Source organism: Herpailurus yagouaroundi, unplaced genomic scaffold, assembly GCF_014898765.1.
Source record: "Herpailurus yagouaroundi ecotype Mexico unplaced genomic scaffold, PumYag 163, whole genome shotgun sequence".
Classification (NCBI taxonomy): Eukaryota; Metazoa; Chordata; class Mammalia; order Carnivora; family Felidae; genus Herpailurus; species Herpailurus yagouaroundi.
The window spans coordinates 12,992,674-13,014,996 of record NW_024412404.1 but is presented as its reverse complement, the minus strand read 5'-3'; the positions used below and the strand labels follow the sequence as shown (position 1 = coordinate 13,014,996).

At 50.0% G+C, this 22,323-nt stretch overlaps 2 protein-coding genes and 1 non-coding gene across 12 annotated transcripts in view; 1 reads left to right on the top strand and 2 right to left on the bottom strand.

The window, feature by feature from the left end:
• PSAP (prosaposin) overlaps window positions 1-19,660 on the top strand; it is a 34,102-nt gene extending 14,442 nt beyond the window's left edge. The window contains exons 2-15 of one of the 3 annotated variants that reach the window (XM_040485301.1): window positions 2,801-2,934; window positions 6,416-6,490; window positions 7,068-7,193; window positions 8,303-8,503; window positions 9,064-9,207; window positions 10,498-10,554; window positions 12,564-12,569; window positions 14,338-14,469; window positions 15,934-16,029; window positions 16,329-16,515; window positions 16,599-16,756; window positions 17,094-17,174; window positions 17,420-17,527; window positions 18,613-19,660. In XM_040485301.1, the coding sequence (XP_040341235.1) occupies window positions 2,801-2,934; window positions 6,416-6,490; window positions 7,068-7,193; window positions 8,303-8,503; window positions 9,064-9,207; window positions 10,498-10,554; window positions 12,564-12,569; window positions 14,338-14,469; window positions 15,934-16,029; window positions 16,329-16,515; window positions 16,599-16,756; window positions 17,094-17,174; window positions 17,420-17,527; window positions 18,613-18,648 (1,541 nt within the window). In that variant the 3' untranslated portion in view covers window positions 18,649-19,660. Of the gene's footprint in view, window positions 1-2,800; window positions 2,935-6,415; window positions 6,491-7,067; window positions 7,194-8,302; window positions 8,504-9,063; window positions 9,208-10,497; window positions 10,555-12,560; window positions 12,570-14,337; window positions 14,470-15,933; window positions 16,030-16,328; window positions 16,516-16,598; window positions 16,757-17,093; window positions 17,175-17,419; window positions 17,528-18,612 lie in introns of all 3 variants that reach the window. The other 2 variants (XM_040485300.1, XM_040485302.1) reach the window with 2 other exon arrangements.
• LOC121037626 (U6 spliceosomal RNA) lies at window positions 5,068-5,173 on the bottom strand. Its single transcript, XR_005793887.1, has one exon. It is a non-coding gene; the product is annotated as a U6 spliceosomal RNA (small nuclear RNA).
• A 286-nt stretch (window positions 19,661-19,946) lies between the features above and the next one.
• The window catches only part of CDH23 (cadherin related 23), a 420,227-nt gene continuing 417,850 nt past the window's right edge, over window positions 19,947-22,323 (bottom strand). For 5 of the 8 annotated variants that reach the window (XM_040485289.1, XM_040485290.1, XM_040485291.1 and 2 more), the window contains one exon: window positions 19,947-21,014. In XM_040485289.1, coding sequence (XP_040341223.1) covers window positions 20,688-21,014 — 327 coding nt within the window. In that variant the 3' untranslated portion in view covers window positions 19,947-20,687. Of the gene's footprint in view, window positions 21,015-21,037; window positions 21,503-21,888; window positions 21,994-22,323 lie in introns of those variants that run through there. The other 3 variants (XM_040485299.1, XM_040485292.1, XM_040485293.1) reach the window with 3 other exon arrangements.

Genomic DNA, 22,323 nt, shown 5'->3' with positions numbered 1-22,323 from the left:
TGAGAATTTAATTCCCAGCTGGGAGTTCAGTTTCATTTCTCAGTGTCCATGAAATCTTTTTTTAGGCTTGATTTTGATGACTTGATAGGCCTCCCAGATTCGGTAGCATACGCACGCATACCTTATACTTCTGAAAGTCCTGAGGTGGGCTATTAGGTAAGAGTAACTGTGGAGATTGGGGAATGACTTGTGATTTGTTAGCTGGACCAATCTCAGATAACCAGCTGCCCGAGGCTCTTTTTAGTCCAGAATAGTTTGGCCCAAACTGGTAACAAAGTCATTATTGCAAATGGTTACTGTTTCCAGTTCCTAGAAGGAATAAATAAGCTACAACATATTCTTGCCTCTTGGGCCTGTGATAGTGCATCCGGTTCTTGAAGCCTGATAGATTTTGGCCCTAGAAGCCAATTCCTGGTCGGGATGGTTGGAGAAACCCCCCTGGATCAGAGTTCTCTGTGACTGCGTCTGTGAGAATAGAGGATGGTGGTCAGGGCTTCTGTGGGGAGGACTGCTCACTGGCCTTGCCTTTCTTAATCCTGTCTGGCTCTGGCGTGCTGATGTCCAACCTCTTTCTGGCTTCCCTGTGTATCACTGTGCGTTCCTTTGCCTAGAGACTCATTTTGTAGCTTCCTGTTATTTTTCCGGCTTTTTTCTCCCAGTTAGAGGTAGAACCAGTTTGTCTGTCTTGGGCGTTTTCAGGATTCCCCAGGGCCCAGTGCCTGGAAGGAGCGTGGGAGGTTCTGCTGGGACCTGCTGGCTCCATGTGCTGTCTCTGACTGCCACACTTCTCAGAGCCTTGACCCTTGTGACACAGTTAACGCCCCCTCCCCTTTGCCCAGACCTACAGCTGAGGACTGGCCCCAGCCTAGCTTGGCTACTTTATAGGTACTAAACATTTGTGAACCATCTGGGGATTCGTGTGTACTGTTTTGAATCCGGTGCATGTTTTCCTCTGGAAACCAGAGTCCAAGCCAACTTGGACTTGGAATGCGGCTAGTTCTGTGAGTTTGTCGACTTGTTATGGATGTGATTTTTGCCGCCAAGGGGCATTGAAGGCTATCACCTGGGCAGGAGATGAATCATTCACTTGCTGGTGTCTGAAAGGGTGCAGATAATCTGGCTTGAGCTTTTTGGACACCTGTGACTCAGTCTTTGTGTGAATCGTTTGTGGAATACAGCTTTGGTTGAAAAGCTCGAAATGACAGCATTTCATCGTCTTCCCTCCCCTGGAGGGAGAGTACCTACCACCGACAGGCATTCTTTGTGTACTGTGTGTTACATGTCTGTAGAATTACTGTGCCTTCTCATTGGGCTCACAAATTGAAGCAAAGTGCCGCATGACTCCTGAGGTTCTCGAGGTACTTTGTAGGTGGCTCTGGGATTTCCTTCTCAGTCTTGGGCCATGTGTTTCCTGTGTACAGGGGGGGAGGTGGGTATTTGCTGGGGTCGGCCTCCTGCACCATCATCCGTCTTTGTGTAGCCTCATAGATTCTATTCTTTTCTAGCTGAATTGTTTGGTAGAGGTGAGGTTGTTCCAAAGTGAAGGCTGCTGTAGACCTGTATTAAGAAATATAGGTATTCTTGAATTTTTCCTTTTTGACATATTATACCACTTGTCTATTTAACAGCTACACGGTTTTTTCAGGTTACATCTAGTTTTTTAGTATTGCGAATTACACTTAATACATATATTTATGCCTATCACATTTTGCCTCCTGGATTGCTGTATGTCCTTAAAATGTATTTCTAGAAGTGGATTACTTTTTGAAGAGGGATTTTATTTTTCCAGTTTTTGAAATACGTTCATATATTAAGTCCTTAGTGGTCACACTTACCAGCCTTACAGATGCATCTTTTACTACAAAATTGTCACTTTTTCCCTCCATTGGCTGATTTAACTTTTAAAATATGGCACCTTCCTGCTGTAGCGTGGGTTTCTTTGGTCCTGGCTGATGTTGTACCTTTCTTGAATTTTCCCCTAATTTCATTTCTGTGCATGTGACTTCTGCCTGAGCGTTTTTTTTTTTCATTACCACAACAGAAGTAATGTCGTTTTATGCACCTGGTGTTGAGTGCACATGTGTTCACTGATACCAAAGCGGATTATGTAGTTTTCTTTGTTAGTAAACTTGTTTATGTGCAAATATGTACAAAGTTAGATTTATAAAAGGGCTCTTCTTCTAGAACATTAAGAATCATTGTTTTTTGTAATAAGGATATGAATCTTATTTCCCCCACAGATTAAAAAAAAAAAACTTTTTCATTCTATATTTCTTTCTATAATTAAATCCTGTGTTTCCTTTTATTACTGCATGGAAAAAAATTAAGATTATAAAGATTAAAAGGCCTGATACTGTTTATAAATAGTTTGAGGGGAGAGGTGCCAAGGTGTCTTAGTCGATTGAGCATCTGACCTCGGCTCAGGTCATGATTTCATGGTTTGTGAGTTCGAGCCCCGTGTCAGGCTCCGTGTTGACAGCCTGGAGCTTGCTTCAGATTCTGTGTCTCCCTCTCAATGCCGCTCCCCTGTGCGTGTTCTCCCTCCCTCCCTCCCTCTCTTTTCTCTCAGAATAAATAAACTAAAAATACAATAGTTTGAGAGGAGAAAAGCAAACCAGATAAATCAGTCCCTCCCAGCCCTTGACTTAGACTGACCTAGATGGTCACACAGCGTCTCGCCTGGACCCAGTGGTGCCGTGTGGTTTGCGTGCCCTGCTCTCCAGCTCTGTGCCCAGGCTAGTCCTTCATCCTGGGTGGGTGAGAGAGGGGGGCCACCTTCTCATGGTCGTTTGTCTTTCAGCTCTAGCCAGCCCTGTCCTAGGACTGAAAGAATGCACCAGAGGCTCGGCAGTGTGGTGCCAGAACGTGAAGACGGCGGCTGAGTGCGGGGCCGTGAAGCACTGCCTGCAGACCGTCTGGAACAAGCCGACGGTGGTGAGTGCCGTTGCTACTGTGCTGGGTCTTTTCGTATCAGCTGTAGCTGCTGCCATTTTCAAGGCTTTTTTTTTTGCCTCGTTGGTTTGTTCCTCTCGGGGACCCTGCGAAGGAGGCGGGACCCGTTGCAGGTGGACCCATTTTCCACACAGTGGACTTAGAGAGGTTTAGTTCTGCTCCCCCAGGGTCACTCAATCTGCTGGTGGCAGTGAGAGGATGAGGTCCGCCCGTGGGCAGCTCTGTGTGCGTGCCGTGCTGCTTTCCGGGCCTCTGTGTGTGCCCCACGCATCTGCTCCCAATGAGGGGCCGGCCGGCTCACAGCCTCCATTCCCCAGGCGGGGTGCCACGGACACAGCTCCATCCTTGGTCATCCAGATAAGTAAATGCTAAGCTTTTCAAATCCTTCCCCACTTTTTGGTGTTTTCTCTCTGTCTCTCTCAGACAGGCAGATCATAGATTCAGACCCTCAAGCTTAGTAGTGATTTAAAATTTTATTTTCAGCTATAGCCACACTGGAAAAGAATCTGCTGGTGTGTGTGTGTGTGTGTGTGTGTGTGTGTGTGTGTGTGTGTGTGTGAGAGAGAGAGAGAGAGAGAGAGAGAAACAATTTATTTTTATCCAGCTTAAAAAAATTTTTTTCCCCAGCTTTTTGAGATAATTGACCTATAACATGGTAAAATTAAGGGGCAACATACTGATTAGATAGGTTTATATTGCAACATGATTGCCTAACGTGCTTATCTGTGAGTCAGTGGGTCATTTTAAAAATCCATTTTGTATATGTTGTCTATATCCTGCAGTGTACTGTTATCCTTAAGAAAGCTCAAGTAAGTAAGGGGCGCCTGGGTGGCGCAGTCGGTTAAGCGTCCGACTTCAGCCAGGTCACGATCTCGCGGTCCGTGAGTTCGAGCCCCGCATCAGGTTCTGGGCTGATGGCTCAGAGCCTGGAGCCTGTTTCCGATTCTGTGTCTCCCTCTCTCTCTGCTCCTCCCCCGTTCATGCTCTGTCTCTCTCTGTCCCAAAAATAAATAAACGTTGAAAAAAAAAATTAAAAAAAAAAAAAAGAAAGCTCAAGTAAGTAATTGTGTTTAAAGGAAGAGTGAACATCAGGCTCCTAAATAAGATGGGTGTCTGCTGCTGTTGCTAGCTTTGCTGTACATGTGGATAAGTTATCTCTGCATTTCTTTATACTTAAAACAAAAGTGTCGCATTTCACTTGTGCTGTTCAGTAAGGTAGACATTAGCCATGTGTGACTATTTGAGTTTAAGTTAAAATTTCAGGGGTGCCTGGGTGGCTCTGTTGGTTGAGGGTCTGACTTCAGCTCAGGTCATGATCTCGCGGTTTGTGAGTTCGAGTCCCGCATCGGTCTCACTGCTGTCAGCTGTCCCATGGAGCCTGTTTTAGATCCTCTGTCCCTCTTGTTCTCTGCTCCTCCCCTGCTCATGTGTGAACTCTCTCTCTCTCTCAAAAATAAAACATTTAAAAGTAAATAATTAATTAGAAGTGGTTTTTCAGGGGCGCCTGGGTGGCGCAGTCGGTTAAGCGTCCGACTTCAGCCAGGTCACGATCTCGCGGTCCGTGAGTTCGAGCCCCGCGTCAGGCTCTGGGCGGATGGCTCAGAGCCTGGAGCCTGTTTCCGATTCTGTGTCTCCCTCTCTCTCTGCCCCTCCCCCGTTCATGCTCTGTCTCTCTCTGTCCCAAAAATAAATAAACGTTGAAAAAAAAATTTAAAAAAAAAGAAGTGGTTTTTCATTGGTATTAGCCTCTTTTCTGGTGCTCAGTAGCCACATGGGGCTAGTTTCTCTATTGGATACTGAAAATTTTAGATTGTTTCCATTATCACAGAAATTTCTTTTTTTTTTTTTTTTCAACGTTTATTTTTGGGACAGAGAGAGACAGAGCATGAACGGGGGAGGGGCAGAGAGAGAGGGAGACACAGAATCGGAAGCAGGCTCCAGGCTCCGAGCCATCCGCCCAGAGCCCGACGCGGGGCTCGAACTCATGGACCGCGAGATCGTGACCTGGCTGAAGTCGGACACTTAACCGACTGCGCCACCCAGGCGCCCCTCACAGAAGTTTCTTAAACTGCTATAGATTTTTTTTGTCCCCTTGATGTTTTTTTGGTTGTTGTTTTTAAATGGAAGACTCCCGTGAGTTTATGTGTCCTCTTGTGCAGGGGCCATGCTAATCTTTTCTGCATTGTTCCAATTTCAGCATATGTGCTACTGAAGTGAGCACAGCACGATGCTATGGAGTTTTCATCTAAACGGTGTTAGAGCATATTAATGTAGGGTTCTCACGGGGCATGCTCAAGTGCATTCTGTGTGGTACCTAAGCCCTCTCAGGAGACGCCTGAGCTTTGCTGCACAGCATGCTTGCAGCTGGCTCCGGGACCTCCCATCTCCTGTGGTGCGGGCCACGTTTGACTGCGTGGAGTTCCACGTCTAAAACCTGTCATGAGCGGCTACTAGTGCTGCTTCATTAAGAGAAGAGCAATTACAACGCTGTCCTTGTAGAAATCGTTTCTGAATTCACTGGAACACTATCCTCTGTGGCCAAAATTACTTTCTGATTTGGTTTCTAATTTGCTTCTCATCTTGTTTTTCAAATGGCTTCCTCTTTTCAAATCCAGTGTGTCAAGGGAGGACTTTAACTCTTTCTTTTTTGCTAGGACAGTCTCCTGGGGGCCGGAGTCTCTCTTGGATGGCCCCATGCACAGTATTAGCCTTCGGTCCGAAGGTTCCAACTGATTTCTTTCAGTGCAGCTGAGTCAATCCCAGATGTTTCTCACCCAGACATGTTAGTTCCTTCCCTCTTCGTGGGTTGAAAATCAGTTGACTTCAAGAAGGGAGCTCCTTACAGCCTTTGAGAACCAAATAGAATTTCCATGTCCTGGGCCATGTGAGGCCCTAGGTGCCCAGGCTTATCAGAAGGCCAGTGGGATGTTTCGAAGGTCTGGGATGGCGATGTGGCTTCTACTTGAGCATAGCGCCTGGGAGGTGGAAGGTAGATAGAGTGCAGGGATCTGTGCTGGTGTCGGCTGGGCTTGCTTCTTTGCACACCCCCCGCCCCTTTCACTCTGTGCTAGTGATGTTGCTCCCAGGTGACAGGTTTTGTCTGATTTCTGCTGCTTGCGTTTTTACCTTCCTGAGCCTCAGTTTCTTCCCAGAGCTATTGTGAGCAATAATGTGAAATTTGGCCTGTGCCGTGTGTGCCGAGTAAGGTGCTGAGGGGAGGAGGGCACAAGAAAAGGGTATTTGTCTTGTAGAAGCACAGAGTGCTCTGGGCAGTCCCGCCTGATCCTTCCCCGGGGCGTCCCTGTGCTTCTCAGTCTAGGTTGGGGAACCGGGATGTGCTGGTGTGTGAGACACCCCTGGTTAGATATAACAGGACAGAGGCCCAGAGGCCTTTTTAGCTGTGTACGGCATGGGTTACATCCTACAAACACAGATCTCTCTCCCTCTTGTTCTTTCCTCTTAGAAATCCCTTCCCTGTGATATATGCAAAGATGTCATCACTGCAGCTGGGGACATGCTGAAAGACAATGCCACTGAGGTGAGCTGCCATGAGTGTGTGTGACCGCGTGCGGGCAGTGGCCGTGTGCACCCATTCCTTAAAAGAGCTGTGGTTCTGGGGGTCTAATGAGGAGTGGTCAAGGCCTGGGTAGGAAGTAGTTCAGATCTTGTGAGCCACATACTTCTGTTACATAGATTTTTTGGCCCCCCCCCCCCCCACCACCCCACCCCGCCATCCCTTAAAAATGTAAAAACCATCCTTGGCCACAGGCTATACACAAACAGACTGTGGGCTCTAGCTTGCTGACCCTGGCCTAGGTGTTCAATGCCCAGGCTTGATGGGGGCTTTTGTATTGCTGGTCGCTACCTGTACGTCCGTTTGGGGCATCTCTGCTCAAAATTCCCCATGCCCAGGAGACTGCAAGTCAGAGTGGCTGTATTTTGAGGAATGTCTGCTTTTTGCCCGTTTGTCTGATGGAGCCAGGGCTGCCCGCTGGCCCCCTCCCAGGGTTCTTCCCCAAGGCTGCCGTTTGCTGGGAGCCGTGGAGGGCCTGTGCTCTCAGTCGTCGGCAGAGCAGATGCACATCCTGATCTGGCCCTTGTCTGTATCCCTTTAGCAAGAGATCCTCGTGTACTTGGAGAGGACCTGTGACTGGCTACCTAATCAGAACCTGTCTGCCTCATGCAAGGAGATGGTCGACACCTACCTCCCAGTCATCCTGGACATGATTAAAGGACAGATGGTACGTGGTGGAGAGTAGACTCGAGGGCACTTCGGGGCCTGGGGAGGTGCCGGACCAGAATGGAGTGGTTAGAGTGGAAAGTCTTTTCCTGGATTTGGATTTTCTCCATAGCTCGTTCCTACCGTTCTGACTTACAAGAGGGCTTGGGCCCAGTGGAACACTCTGGCTTGTAACTTTCAAGGGTTGGGAAGGGTGCAGGAAATGGGACCTTGCAGAATACTGAAGGAATTGTAAACTGATTCAATTGTAAATGTGGTGTAAAGTCATAAATATGGTGTCACATTTACATGTGCCCATTTGATAACTCCTGTCAGATCTTTAGCTCTCCCTTTGAGCATGCAATTCATTTCATTTCTGTGATTTTTTATCCCAAAGAATAATTCGGGGAATATACTCGTGGGTTCAGCTACCAGGGTGTTCTGCTTTCATTCAAATAAGTGTCTGCTGTGCGTAAATCGTGTGCTACTTGTTGGATTTTCAGCAACAAACAAGGAGCCGGGTCTGTGGAATTTGAAAGACGCTAAGAAAGAAGAGGTGCCCAAATAACAGGGCCAGAGGGGCGGAAGGGTCCTGAGACTGGACCAAGGTTTTGGCAAGACTAGCAGGGGTCACACCATGCAAGGCCTTTTAGGCTCTATTTAAGGATTGCAAGTGCAGCAGGAAGTCCTTGGAGGGTTCAAGGAGAGGCAGAGGAGGGACATGATCATAGGTGCCTTCTTTAAATGTGTAGGTCCCACCAATTGGGAGTTAGAAGGGGGGAAGCTGGCAGGACAGTCTGGTGTGAGATGTGATGGGGCAGTGGAGGCGGACAGAGACACGTTCTGTTTCAGAGGAGAAATGGACTGGACCTGCTGAAGAAGGAAGGGACAGAGGGAGGAGTGAGGAATGTCTTCTAGGTTTCTGGCTTGAGCTGCTGGGAGTGGGGTTGGGGGAGCCATTTGCTAAAGTGGAGGTGGGGAGGGAAGCAGGTGGTTTTGTTGGAAATACCTGTGACTGAGGCCTGTGTGTGTGAGTCAGGTCACGAGGTAAGGACAGGGACTCAGGCACCAGGTGGCAGTTTTGTTTTCCTCTGGGGAGAGGATTTCCAGCTGGACTTCTTTCCTCACTAGAGTCATCCTGGGGAAGTGTGCTCTGCCCTCAATCTCTGCGAGTCTCTTCAGAAGCACCTGGCAGAACTGAATCACCAGAAACAGCTGGAGTCCAATAAGATCCCGGAACTGGATGTGGCTGAGGTGGTGGCTCCCTTCATGGCCAACATCCCCCTCCTCCTCTACCCTCAGGACGGCCCCCACAGCGAGCCCCAGCCGAAGGTAAGGCAGTAGGCCCAGCCACTTAGGGCCCGGTTCTGTCGGATTAGAGATGAGGCATGAGAGGGGCGGTACGTGTGTGCAGTTCTCAAGCTGGGGACTTACTCCTTCATTTGATCTTGCAGTTAGATGAGCCACCTTTCAAATGGTTGTGTCATGGAGGTTCTGAAGAACTTGGGGTATTTAAAATATGCAAAGGCTTCTCTCTGTTCCAGTTAAATTTTATTGAAATCAGGCCGCAGTTGATTATAAGCCTGTTGATAATTTCAGAGCCTATAAAAACACAGAGCTAGAGTGCCTGACGGGCTCAGTTGGTGGAGTGTACGTACACCTCTTGATCTCGGGGTTGTGAATTCGAGTCCTACAATGGTTGTAGACATTACTTAAAAAAAAAAAAAAAACACACCTTTTAAAAACCTACAACTGTTCAGTAAGTCACTGTGCTGTGGTCATGAACACATAAGGAAATTCTCTTGGGAATTTGAATCCTCTTAGTTATCATAGGAGCAGTGTTTCCAGCCTGACACCCCATCCCACCCACCCATAAACCCCTGTCACTGTAGGCTGGTGGGGACGTTTGCCAGGACTGCATCCAGATGGTGACTGATATCCAGAATGCTGTAAGGACCAACTCCACCTTTGTCGAGGCCTTGGTGGACCATGCCAAGGAGCAGTGTGACCTCCTGGGGCCTGGCATGGCCGACATGGTGAGCCTTATCTCCTCACGCATTGGAGGATGTCCTGGGCCTGGGACCTGGGCTCTGGAGTGGGGGAGCCAAGAAAAATTCAATTCCTGAGGTACCATTTTAAGTTCCAACCCAAGGGCTCTGAGGAAGAGATTGTTCAAACAACTCCTGTTCCCTTCTGGAATAGTTGGTGGGTACTTAAATGCTTTGTTGGTTACTTGAATTTGTATATGTAACAAAACATTTGGAATAAAGTAGTATAAGGAGACCACTTTTGTGAAGAATTTTTTCCCCTCCCAGTCACCATATGTATAAGGAACATTAGAATCCTTTATAACCCTGTTTTTAGAAGCCTGGCTGTTACATATTCATAGCTGTAGGTGTGCCTTCCCCACAGCCAGTGGGCTTGTTGTCCTTGGGAAGCCGTGCAGGCTTACGGCAGATCCACCTGGGATGCTTTCCTTACCTTGCTGAATATTAGTCCTGCAGGCTAAGAAACTCATTTTGTTAGATTCTTAGGGGGTTTCATTTCTTGGACCCTGTTCACTTTAACCAGGGGCCTATGAAATTGACACAGAAAGCCAAAATGCTAGTTTTGTATCCAGCAACTGAACAACCTTGGCTAGACTGGAGGTAGGGAAGCTGGTTGTAATAACTCCATGGGTCTAGGATCTAGAGCAGCCTTCCTGGGTAGGAATGGCTGGTTCTGGGAGCTCTGGGTTCTTTTCTGTCGGGAGTCTTTTGGCCTCATTGAAGTATCTTTGCATATCACAGTCTGACTTGGTTTCCCAGTTCAACCCTGTGTGAGGGCTGCCCTGTTTCCCTTGGTTTCCTCACTGGACCAGGGCTATTCTGTGAAGGTCTATAGGCAATAACTAGATGTGTATGAAAGTAGGTGTGCTGAAAATCATTATAACTTGGTTCTGCTGGGTTTTCACTTTATAACCTTGTCTAGGAATGTGTGAATGGGTTTGAAAAGTCATCTCGTGTTTGTAGTGGCATGTCTTGTTGCCATGTTCAGAATTGCTCCTGAGCAGTTGCTGTATGATCTTGGGGCAAGTTTGGGCTGTAAAAGGAGATTGGAGGACCTTTTCTCTAAGGGCCTTTGGGACACATTGTCAAAACACCTTTTGCACACCTTTTCCTAAAACGTACAGGATAAGCAAATTGCCATTTTTATCTCAGACGTTTGTAAGACTCTCCTCTTGGAAACTGCTTGATAGTTGCCTGTTGACATTGTCGGAAATGCTGGGGTTTTGGTGTCTCGTTGCGGCAATTAGTGTCACTGACAACCTGTTTCTCTCTCCTCAGTGCAAGAACTATATCAACCAGTATTCTGACATTGCTGTCCAGATGATGATGCACATGGTAGGTGGCAGGGGAGGCTCCCTGTTAGCATTCTTTGTCTCAAACTCCGTGATTCTCAGGATTTTGAAAATTACATGGTTTAGTTTTCCCTTTTTCCCTTCAGATAACGAATTGGGTCAAAACGAACCTTCTTCAACCAGCAGACTCTCTACTGCAACTCAGTACCTCCTCCCCTTTACCTTCCCCAGCCAGGGAGAAGGCAAAGGCAGCTCAACCCCCAGGACTGCCCTGATGGCTTCCTGGTGATTTGTTTGCCTGTGCATATGTGAGCTGGCCATCAGATTTCTGGTATCTGCCTTTCACCCTGGGGCCCGTGGGAATAGTGTGCTCTGGTAGGTAGGCCAGGGCTGAGAATTGCTACGTTGCAGCTGGAGTTTGCAGGTGCGGGGGAATCCCGCCTCCCACAGTTGGTCCTGCACTCTGCAGCAGTGTTAGCTCTAGCTGCTGCCTGAGTTCCTAACTCCTGCACTTGCTTCTGATGCTTCTGGGTGGTATGGGCATCCCTCCCTTACTAGAGGTGGAAAATCTTGATCGTGGACATGAGCTAGTTAGCTCCATGCAGAAAACTGTTGTACGAATCAGGGTGATGTGATGGTATTCTTAAATTGGGAACATGCCCTGGCTTCCTGAGATCTAAGCTGCTGGAGTTGAGGGGGTGGGTTGCACTTTGTCTCCATCCTGCTGACTTTCTGACTGTATTGAGATTGACCTGTGTGGGTCCTTGAGTTTGTTCTCCAACCAGGGGTCAGCAAACTGTGGCCCACCACTGTTTTTGTAAAGTTCTGCTGGGTCTCAGTGATGCTCATCCCATTTTGTGCTGCAACAACAGAGTTGAATAGTTGAGACCTCACAGCCTGGAATGCCTGAAAGATTTACTCTGTGGCCCTGCTGTAATTGCTCAAGGGCTCCCGGCCAGGCATTGGGATTATTATTACAACATGCCTTGTTCTAAAAGTAGTTTAGAGGCAGCTTACAAAGACATGGAGCTAGAGGAGGAAATCAATAAGCCTTTGATTTGACTCGATTTGGTTTAGTGCTTTCTCGTAGCTAAATAATAAAATTTTCTCATGATAAAAGATTTACTGCATAGATGTTTTTTGAAAACACGTGTAATACATCCCAAATCAAAAATCATTTGTGGTTTAAAAAAAAAAAAAATAGCAGTGGGGTCATATGGTTATATAGTACTTTAAACTTTGTAGTTTACAGTTATTTGCTCAAAAATGTGTCTTATTGGTCATTAAACATTCTGGTACAAAAGGATTTTTAAGTGGCTGCATAACCTGTTTGGGTAGAACATAATGTATGTAACCAGTCCCCTTTGGATGTTTAGGTTGCTTTGAGGTTTGCTTTTGGGATCAAAAGCATGATGAGCAGCACCCTACCAGTTAGATAGACAGGCAGATCCCCGTTTCTCCCTTAGTAGAGAGAACTAACACTGGAATTGCTGAATCAAGGGGTAAGGCTTTTGATTTGTTGTCAAATCGGCCTTCCAGGCTGGCATTTGGTGCCCTGAGGCCGAGGCAGCAGAGGGTGTGTGGTTCAGGACCCCTGACCCCTCTGGGTGTATATTCCAGCACACACCCCCGATTTGGGCACTCCTGTGTCTTGTCCCACTTTGCTGCTTACCACCTGAGGGGAAGGCCTTGCAGGCACGGTGGACTGAGGCTTCTGAGGATGGAGAGCTCCTCATCACCTGGCATTTCCTGGGACCTGTTGCCCTGTGTTTTTGAGCATGATTTGGTGTGGTGGGAGCATGGGGACAGTGCACACACAAGCTGGACAGTGTGCTCTGTCCCTTGAGGGCCACAATAACTTTCAGGGCCCCCTGAAATAATAGGAACAAGGTAGGTTGCTGATTTGTGACTGCAAGGTTTCCCCTGAACTTCTGGTGACATCCTTACAACCTTGGTTAACTGATGTTGTTATTTTAATTTTTTCTTAACTGTTGTGTCCTTTCCTTTCTCTTATTTTCATCTCCGATTTCCTGTTTTTTTGTTCAACAGCAGGATCAGGTATGTGATGGGGGATTTGCTTGTAGTAGTGGTCTGCTGCTTCTTGTAGTTAATTTGGCTCAATTTTTTTTTTTTTAATGGCATGACCTGTGTTAATACATAGGCTGGTGGGGGAGCTTCTGCATTTCTCCCCTGTGATTTGGGGGGGGTCTCCTCTCCCCTTCAAGGGGCCAGAAAAGGAAGCGAGCAGGGCTTGGACTCTGGTTAAAAACCAGCACCCAGCTGGCCATGTGCATGCCACCAATGTGATGATGGGGAACCATAGGTGACCCCGGAGATGACTGTTTCCTTAATTGTAGGCCTGACTTCCAGTGGGACACCTTGTTTCTGTGATGACTGAAGGGCATTGCATGTCTTTAGTCCTGTTTTTCATCACCTCAGAAATGCTTCTGCTGCATGAGCAAATCATTTGCAAATAGTGAGCAGACTATTCCTGTCTGTTGGATCCAGAGACTTGGAAACAGTCTCTTGATTGTGGCTTCTGCCCCTCTGGGTGATGGGGTCCTGCAGATCCTAGGACCATATCAGATGGCTCAAGAGCCAGGCCACTGGTGGCATAATATGGGGACCAAGTCCCCAGACCATTCTTACTGAGGCAGTACCCCCTTCTGAGCACTGGCATTTCTCTGTAGGAATAAAGATTTTTCAAAGGTATTTTGAAGTCTCATGGGAGAGTACTTTGGCTGAAATACTTGTTGCCCCAGGGAGTTAGTAGAACAGAGCTCATCTGAGACAAAGCAGCCACATACCTCTTGAGTCTTTGTCTTTTTTCTAAAAAGCTTGCTTTGTCTTTGGCCCCATTCTAGTTTCTCTCCCCATACTTAAAGTGTGCCAAAGACAGGGTATTTAGGATACATTTCAGACTTCCCTAATCTTAATTCTGAAGACTTCTCGATACTAAAACAAGGTGAACAACAGCCACGGTCTAGCCCTTTTGCAAAACCGCTCGTTTTAGCAGTCCTGTCCTGACGCTTTATGGTTTGGTGGTGGGAGGCAATCGCTGTCAGGCCCAGAGCTTGTTGCTGGTTGCATTTGGTTCACAAAGGATACAGAGTGTGTATACTTTCCTCACTCTTGGCCATCATCATCGTGAAACGGTCAAGATGTCCAAATTACAAGTTCTCTGTGGTTTGCTGTCTGGGTGGGAAAGGGGATTGATCTGGAGCATCTATGACCTGAAAGAATTGATCGCTTTGGGACCTTGGGTTTTTGTGTGTGCTGTGTTTATGCAGTTGTGAAAATAGAATGCAGTTTGCAAAAAGCCATCCATTTCTTTAAATGGTCCTGCCACTGAAAGATAAAGTGTGGTCTTATTTCCAAGATTTTTGGCTTTTTTAGTTTATGGGCATGGCGGTTCTTCCTCTAGAAAGAACATGCGGCTTATTTCCTACTGAGAGTGAACCAGCTCGAGCGAGAAACAGGTTCTAGAGCAGACCAGCTGTGCTTGGAGGAGGATTTGTTTGCCTGTGAAAGGGAACAGGCACCAGAAGTCTCGCTTTCCTGGGGCACTCTCTGGTTGGAGCAGGGATGTGGTTCTGTCTGCTCTCCCCTCAGCTTTGCGTGGCCTCCTCCCTGCGTGAAACCGGTGCATCCGCACTCGTGGGAGTCCCTTCAGGTTCAATGAGGAATCTTGCCTGTTTGGCAGTCAGGCTTGATGCTGTGACCAGGGTGCCCCCCTAGCACTCCACCCTTTGTGTTTAGAGAGTGGAACTGAGGGGGGTGGTGGGTGCAGGCCTGCATGTGACTGCTTTTTCTGTGCCTTCTTTAGCAACCCAAGGAGATCTGTGGCCTGGTTGGGTTCTGTGAACAAGTGAAGGAGGTGCCCATGCAGACTCTGGTCCCTGCCAAAGTGGTCTCCGAGAACGTCATCCCTGCGTTGGAACTGGTGGAGCCCATTAAGGTACCTGGTGTCACCCGTTTTGTACTGGCGAGGGCTGTGCAACTCCCAGGCCACTCCACATTATACCACGTTCTGTGAGGCTCACGCTTTTTTGGTTCCCTGCTTGGCTGCTAAAGGTGTTTGAGTTTGAGACCGTTCAGTAGCTTCTGCTGTCCCCTCTACCAGTGCAGTACCCCTCTCCCAGCCCTGAGTGCGTTTCTTTCTTTGGTTATAAACCCGAGTGCTTCACAGGATCAGCCTGCATGTGTAGCACGTCTAGCTTTTTCTAGTATGTTCGTGTCCCTCCACCTTGCCCACTGTTGCCGCAGTGCAAACCTGATACTCCCAGAACACCCCAGGGCTCATGCAGAAGCTTCTCGGTGTACTGCCGTGCATGCGTGGGTGTCTGCTTTCGTTTCCCTGGTACCCTTCACTCAGTAAAGATCCACCGTTTTCCAGAATCAGCTTACATTCATCGCTTGTTACGGGTCCAGCAGTGTGTTAGAGATGGAATCCTGAAACCGTTGACCTGGAGTGGCGAACAAAATTGTCCTAGTGTTCATCGGGCTTGCAGTTTAGTTCTTAAAAGGGTCCGGGCCACGTGACGTTTTATCACATGGCACATGCACACACTTCTGAAGTTGCCATGGCACTTGACCTTTGGCTGTCTCATCTCCCTCCTCTGTCCTCCCTCAGCATGTGCAGCGTGTGGACCACAGGTTTACGAAGTCAGATGGGGTGGGGGAAGCACTTCCACCTGCCCCATCTTGCTGACTGGATTACTGGCCAGAGAAAATGAAGGGGAGTTTCACAGCTTGTATTCTAGCCACATGTGGCTACACGTTTACATAAAATCAGTTCCTTGGTTACCCTAGCCACAGTTCAGGTGCTCAGTAGACACATGTGGCTCGTGCTGCTCTGCTGGACAGCAGAGGGGGAGAGCGTTCCTCCTGTCCTAGAAAGCTCTACTCAGCAGGATTACTTTACTAAAGGCGGGCTGTAGGAAAGCAGTCTCGGGTATAAGGAGACTTGACACTTAGGGGCAGACCTGAAATGTGTTTAAAGCTTTGTCTTCTAAACAGTAGACAGGAAGTGAGTCCTCACTCTCCTGCTCCCCCATCCACCTTCCCCAAATGACTGCGGAATGATGAAATGATTGTGACCAGATACATCATGCAGGCAGCTCTTTGGGGTTGGGGGATGTTTTCACTGCTTCTGTCTTCTGAAGTATGGGTTACTGGTTTTTGTGGGGTGGGGGTGGGGGGTGCGTGGCGGGATGTGGTGGTGGTAGAGGATTGTGCAAAGGGATGGGTCTCCCACCATGTAAAACCAGCAGGGACAGGAACTTGGACACTGGGAGGAAGCCACCTTTTGGGTGACAATCTCTTGTTCCTGGCCATAGGGTGTCCCTTTCCCTTTAGAGCAGCAGGGCCCAGGGTGAGGTGAGGATCTCAGCATTAAAGTGCTGTCCTCCCCTTTCAACAGAAGGACATGGTCCAGACGAAGGCTAATGTTCTGTGCGAGATGTGTGAGTACGTGGTGAAGGAGGTGGTCAAGCTGATTGACAACAACAAAACCGAGGTATGTGCATTTCTAGAATGCTAGAGTACCCCCGTTCCCCAAAGGCAGAAGCGGCCGAAGAGGTGGACTCAGCCATCGCTGGCAGTGGACGCCAGCCCTGGGAATCTGCATACCCCCTGCGCACCAGTGGATCCCTCTGGGCTGGGGTCGGGCCTGTTTCATAGGTCTTGTCTTTTTGGGGAGGAGAGAGCATCTTGCTGTTGGCTGGTTTCCTGGTCATGTTAGTATTACTGAGAATCTTTCCTAGGCCTGTCCAGCCTCTCCATCTTCTGATACGATCCTCTTGTTTTGTGTTTCAGGAAGAAATAATTCACACTTTGGGTAACGTGTGCTCAAAATTGCCTGTATCCTTGTCTGAAGAGTGCCAAGAGGTGGTGGAGACTTACGGCTCCTCCATCCTGTCCATCCTCCTGCAGGAGGTGAGCCCTGAAGTGGTGTGCAGCGTGCTCCGTCTCTGCTCCACCCAGGGGCTGCCTGTGCTGCCTGGTGAGTAGGGTGAGGGTGTGGCTGGCTGGCCCCTCGGCTTGGAAGGGCCCTGCCAGTACTCAGCCTGTGCTCCCTGTGCGTAGTACGTGTGATTCAGCCGAAGGATGGTGGCTTCTGTGAGGTATGCAAGAAGCTGGTGAGCTATTTGGACCACAACCTGGAGAAAAACAGCACAAAGCAGGAGATCCTGGCTGCTCTTGAGAAAGGCTGCAGCTTCCTGCCTGACCCATACCAGAAGCAGGTATGCCCCTGGCTGCTTTGGCCCAGAATGTCAGAACCTGCCTGGAGAGCGCAAAGGCTGGGGTAGCTCATTGATTGTACCTGTGATTGAGGTTTTTGGGGGGAAAAGCTAGCTGTTTCTTAGAGGCAGTCTGTTGGCTCAGGGGGAGCCACTGGGAGAGATAACAGGAGCAGGTGAGATGAGGCTGAGTGTGGGTGGGTGGGCATCTGGGAAGGGGGTCCTGGGTTGGCAGTGGCAGGAATTCTTTTGGAAGAACATGCGTGGCGCCCCTCCTTTTGTGCCCCCACTCTGTGTGGACACCCTTAGACCTGGGTGTGCATCTGTGTTTACCTAACAGTGCGATCAGTTTGTGACTGAGTATGAGCCCGTGCTGATCGAAGTCCTGGTGGAGGTGATGGACCCTTCCTTCGTGTGCTTGGTAAGTTCCTCTGGGTGGCTCTGCATGGAAGGGCTCCTCTGGGGTTGCGGCAGAGTCTCGGGCAGGGGGGTGGGAGGACATTCTAGGCCTGCAGCACTTCACTCGGCAGTGCTGACTTTTTGGAAGCACATGTCGGAGCTCTGATTGTAGCTGCTTCTAAAAGCCGGTGATCTCTGGTTTTGGAAAGGATCGGTAGAGTGGATCTAATTCTTTCCTCCTCCATTTCCCCTTTTTTCACCGTATAGAAAATCGGAGCCTGCCCTGCAGTCCGTAAGCCTCTCTTGGGAACTGAGAAGTGTGTCTGGGGCCCTAGCTACTGGTGCCAGAGCATGGAGGCGGCGACCCAGTGCAATGTGAGTAGCCTAGCGAGTGCTCCGCAGGCCTGCCTTGTCATTTGGGCAGCTCCCACGACAGTCCTGTGTCAGTAGGCCCCTCTGCAGTCAGCTCTTTGCCCTGCCTTCATGTCCAGGGGGTGGGGGATATATGAGGCCCAGGGGAGCGATTAGGCTTATCTATCTTGGCCCAGTAAAGGCAGGAAGACTGAGCTCTTGCCCTTGAGAAGGGTGGGGGTGTGCTTCAGTATTTTTGTGCTTCTGCTTTCCTGTTCTTGGCTTTAATTCTCCTGTGACAGGGTCAGGCTCACATTCACATGAGACCACCCCTGAGATTGCACAAGTCCTATCCCTTGGGTGGGTCTTAAGCCCGGCCTGAATCTTCACCTGAGGCCAGACGGCTGTTCTCGAATGGTCCTGAGAGCTGGCACCACCCAGGTGTTGCAGGGTGCTGTGGCGCTGACTTGACCGCAAAGCCGCCGGCGGTGCCCCACGATGCTTTCTTGGGTGGAGACGTGTGTGGACCAGTTGGTTACCTAATGTTCCTTTGTGCAACTTTTTCTTCCTCGAGCGGGTTTCTCGTGACCATGGGGCATGACTGTGCTGGTGTGGTTGCATCAGTTTGGCGACGCCCATCCCGGCCACAAGGGGCTCCTTGTTCCTCCAGGCCTGGCCCATAGCACAGTCAGTAGAGGAGTAGGCTCTTGCTGCTGTTCTGGGCAGATGTGCCCGAGGGGCCATTGCCCTCCGGGCCAGAGCTGGTGTGCACCCAGTTGGGTGGGGAGTTTTGCCCTGGGGGCCCCTCCGTGCCGCCTGCTGAGTGCCAGGACTCCGAGTGTAATCAGACGGGAGGGGACCTGGGCCCTACGTGCATGGGTGCTCATCTGGAAAACATGCAAGTGCTTTGTAGCTGCTAGCCTGGATGCTTGCCTCAGGAGTCCCCAACACTGGGGTGGACACGCGCTCCCCAGTTTTAAATGAGGCGCTGTCTAGCTGACTCAGGACAAGACAGCTGGTCCCAGTTTTGGGTGATGTCTGATGCACTAATGGGCCAGGGGTGGAATTTGTCACATGAAGGCTAAACGCAGTTTCCTCTCTCCTGTCAGGCTGTCGAGCATTGCAAACGTCACGTGTGGAACTAGAAGGGATGTTCCTTGGAGAAACTGCAGCATCTTTTCCTACTTGTGTGTCTGGGGGCAGTGAACACAGATCTGTCGACTCTGTTATAAAAATAGGACCCCCTTTCCCCTCCCCTCATTTCCTGTCTCCTGATTGTAGCATTGCCGTCAGTGGGGGAGGCGTCTCGCCCTCTGCCACCCATAGCCGCTTCAGTGTCCCTTTCCTTTGCCTAGACAGGTGAGGATGTCCTGTGCGCCGGGAGTCTTTCAGCCTGCCCTTGTGGTGGGTCCCGGCCCGAGCCTTGTTCTGAGCCCTCTGCCTACCCCATGCGGGGACCGCCCCTCTTGTGGGCCGATTGGCTGCTATTCATAGCAGCAAAACAAAGGCAGTTTTATAAGAAAGATTAGAGGCTCGGAATAATTAGGCTTTTTAAAACCGCGTTTTCACCATAGGGAGGATTTAGGAAGCAGCTGCTCAGGAGACCTGGGTGAGGCTTAGGTTTGTGTCGACCTTCGTTTCAGCTTTCCTGTGTCTTTGCTGGTGATGCCTTGTTTGGGGTTCTGTGGGTTCGGGTGGGAGGGGCAAACCTGCCTGAATGTAATCTGCTAGCTCCACGTGGAGGTCCTGTGGGTCTGCTTTTGCGTGTGAGCGTGGACAGTGGTGACCACCTCTTGCTTTTGTGTTTGCGTGGCCGTGGAAGCCTTGCTTTTTTGTGCGTCCGTACTGCTGCCCAGGGCCTGCCTTTGCTCTCTCTGCTCCAATCCTCGTTTCGAAGATGTTCTTTCTGACCTTCAAATAAACGTGGATGACCAGCTCCTAAGCCTTTGGCTTTCAGGTAGAGGGTCTGCTGGGTGTGCTGTCCAGGGGCCTCAGCTGCCGCCCTGCTTCCTCTCCGTTTGGCCTCCTCTTTTCCACTTCTAGTTGCCAGGAGACAGCGAGATACGAAGTTGCTATTAAATGGACTTAATGACTTTTTTGGTTTGTTTTGCACTAAAGTTTCTGTGATTTAATAATAAATAAAGTCTGTTAACCAGACCTGAGCCTGAGTGCTTCCGTAACACCCCAGCCAGGGGAGTTTGGTTTCTGACCTGTGGGTGTCCAGCAGTCCTATAGCCCCACTTGGCCACAGAAGGCAAGCAGAGTGGGCAAAGAAACCCTACTTGGCTCCTCTCTGATTGGCCCAGGGTCGCAGTGGGTCAAAGGAACCCCTGAAAGTCAGGCCCAGATCTGCCCTGCCCTTCACCCTCCCCCCTTCCCTGGGCCAACCCAAGGGAGGGTAGTTTACCAGAGCCAGAGCTAATTGAATGAATTGAATTACTGATTCCTTGTGAGTTGCTTTTCTTATTTAAAATTCAGACCATTCCAGAAACGTTCAGTGAGTACCAGTTAAACAAAAATCAAGGGGAAAATGTTAAGGGAATAACTTAATTTAAAAAAGGAATACACACAAACACATTCAGAACCCAAGAGAACACCAGTCATTTCTCTTTAGGAGCCGGGCACGTTTGGGAAGCCAGTGAAATGTAGAGAATGCGGTTTGCCAACGTTGACCATGTCCATGTGGGGAGGCAGGGATCACTGTCAGCCCCTAGCTGGATGTCCAGCTGGGGATGTGCTAGAAATGCATTGGGACTTGAACTGAAGTCAGGGAGCCAAGGCCAGGCAGGGTACTCCAGCTCTGGGCCTCCCTCTTCTGGTCTGAAAGTCGGGGGGAGGGGAGGGGAAGAGGCCCCGCTTGGCCTCTTAAGAGCTCAGCCTGGGCTGAGTTGGTCCTCACGCTCCTGAGCCCCCGGTGACCCTCCTTACCTGTGTCCTTAGATGCTTAACATTTTTGTTTGGTTTTCTTAAAAAAATAACAAATTTTATGAAGATAGAGGTCAGGTGCTGAATGGGCATCTGGCAGAAGTGGAATCTGAGCAGCTGGTGCGGGCTGCCACCAGGCCAGCCCGAGGTCGTGCGCCCAGAGCCAGCCTGGGGAGGGGCCCACACTGTGGTCCTGCTCTGCCCTGCCCTGGGAGAGATGGGGGCAGGTGCTGCTCACACCGGCGAGGCTCCCGTCTGGTCATAGCTCTGTGATCTCCAGGGGGCTCTCCAGGATCACATCACGAAGCTTGTGCAGGGGTGTAGATTTGGCCGACTCTGTGCGGGCGTTGCGCTCAAAGGCACTGGCTTCAGCTGTGGTCAGCGTCTCCAGTGAGCGACCCAGGCCCTTCTGGTCGTCCTCGGGCAGGCTGTTAAGGTCAGTGGCCAGCAGAGTGCCCGTGCTGCCGTGCACCGCGTGGATCCCGTCAGGCCCCTTGAGCTCTGTCGGCGGCTTATGGCGGAAGCGCAGGCTGCCCTGACCGGGGCTGTGCTCCCCTGTCTCCTCCTCCAGCTCAGTCTGGATCAGCTGCAAGAGGCCAGGATCCCCCAATGGCTCTGAGACCCACCCATGCTCAAGGTCATGCCCAAGGGCTGAGCAGGTGGATGGCCCCAGAGTCCCACCTCCTGTGTCCATTTCCTTCCTACTGCCCACAGGTAGCTCTGCAAGCACCTCTAGGCTTGTGCTGCAGTGGGCTGGCCTGTCCAGCTGGTGGCAGTGTTTCTCAAACTGGGTACAGAGGGGAACCCGGACACTTAGGGTGTTAGGGATGTGTTCTTGCTTCCCATGAGAATCTTGAATTTTGGTATTTGCTTTGAGAAGGGTCCTGTGGTGGAGTTTTGGTATCTGGATTTGTCAACAACTTGTCCTCGAGCAGGACATGTAGGGAGTGTCCACAGGTGAAGTTGGAGGGGTGATAGGATATAGTAGAAACTCAACACATGGTGGCACTTTTGTCCCGGGTGGAACTGTTCATTGTTAGCCTATTCCGTTTGGGAATTGGCCCCACTGGAAATCTGGGGTTTTGAAGAAAGTGAATTTTTAAAGTGTTGACATCATTGCAGGCAAATAAATTTATGTAGGCCCATTCGACCCTGCAGCCTGTTTCCTATAAGGACATCAGATGCCTTTTAAAGGCATCTTTTTGGGGTTCAAGTCTGAGAAACACTCCTCAGCACCCACTCTAGGAAAGCCCACTGCAGAGCCCAGAAAGTAGACTGGGCCTGCCGGCTGACTTCCTGGGCCCCACCCATTGCTATCTTTGGCCCTGGCTGCTGAACTCTAGGGATTGAGAAGGATGTGGGTGGCTGGAACGAGAGATTGAGCGAGAGAGGGAGGGAGGGAAGGAATGAGCACCCCCAGGGCTGGGGCACAGCACACAGCTCCGGGCCCGCCCGGCTACCTCAGAGATGGAGGAATGGCAGGAGGAGGCTTTTTGCACCATCCGCTGTGCAAAGAGCTTTTTGAGCCGCAGGTAATCCTCCAGGACCACCTTGAGCAGCGATCCCTGGGGGAGCGAGAGGGTTAACCCCCCACCAAGGTCTTCCCCTGCCTGTCATACCCCTTGCTCACTCCCATAACGCGGATGGAGGTGATGGAAGGTGGTGCGTAGGCACCTGATCCGAGGGGGAAGAATTGGGAGCAGAGCCTGGTGACAGTGGCCAGCTAGAAGCCACGTGGGCTCCAGGCCACTGCAGGCTGAAGTAGCTCCTGGTCAGCCAGATGCCCTGGCCTCTCTGAGCCTCGAGGTGGAGAAAGCGGTTTCCCAGGATCCTCCCCCATCCCTGTATCCTGGGGAACTGGTCTAAGCTCAGCCAGAGGCCTGGGTGCGGGCCCC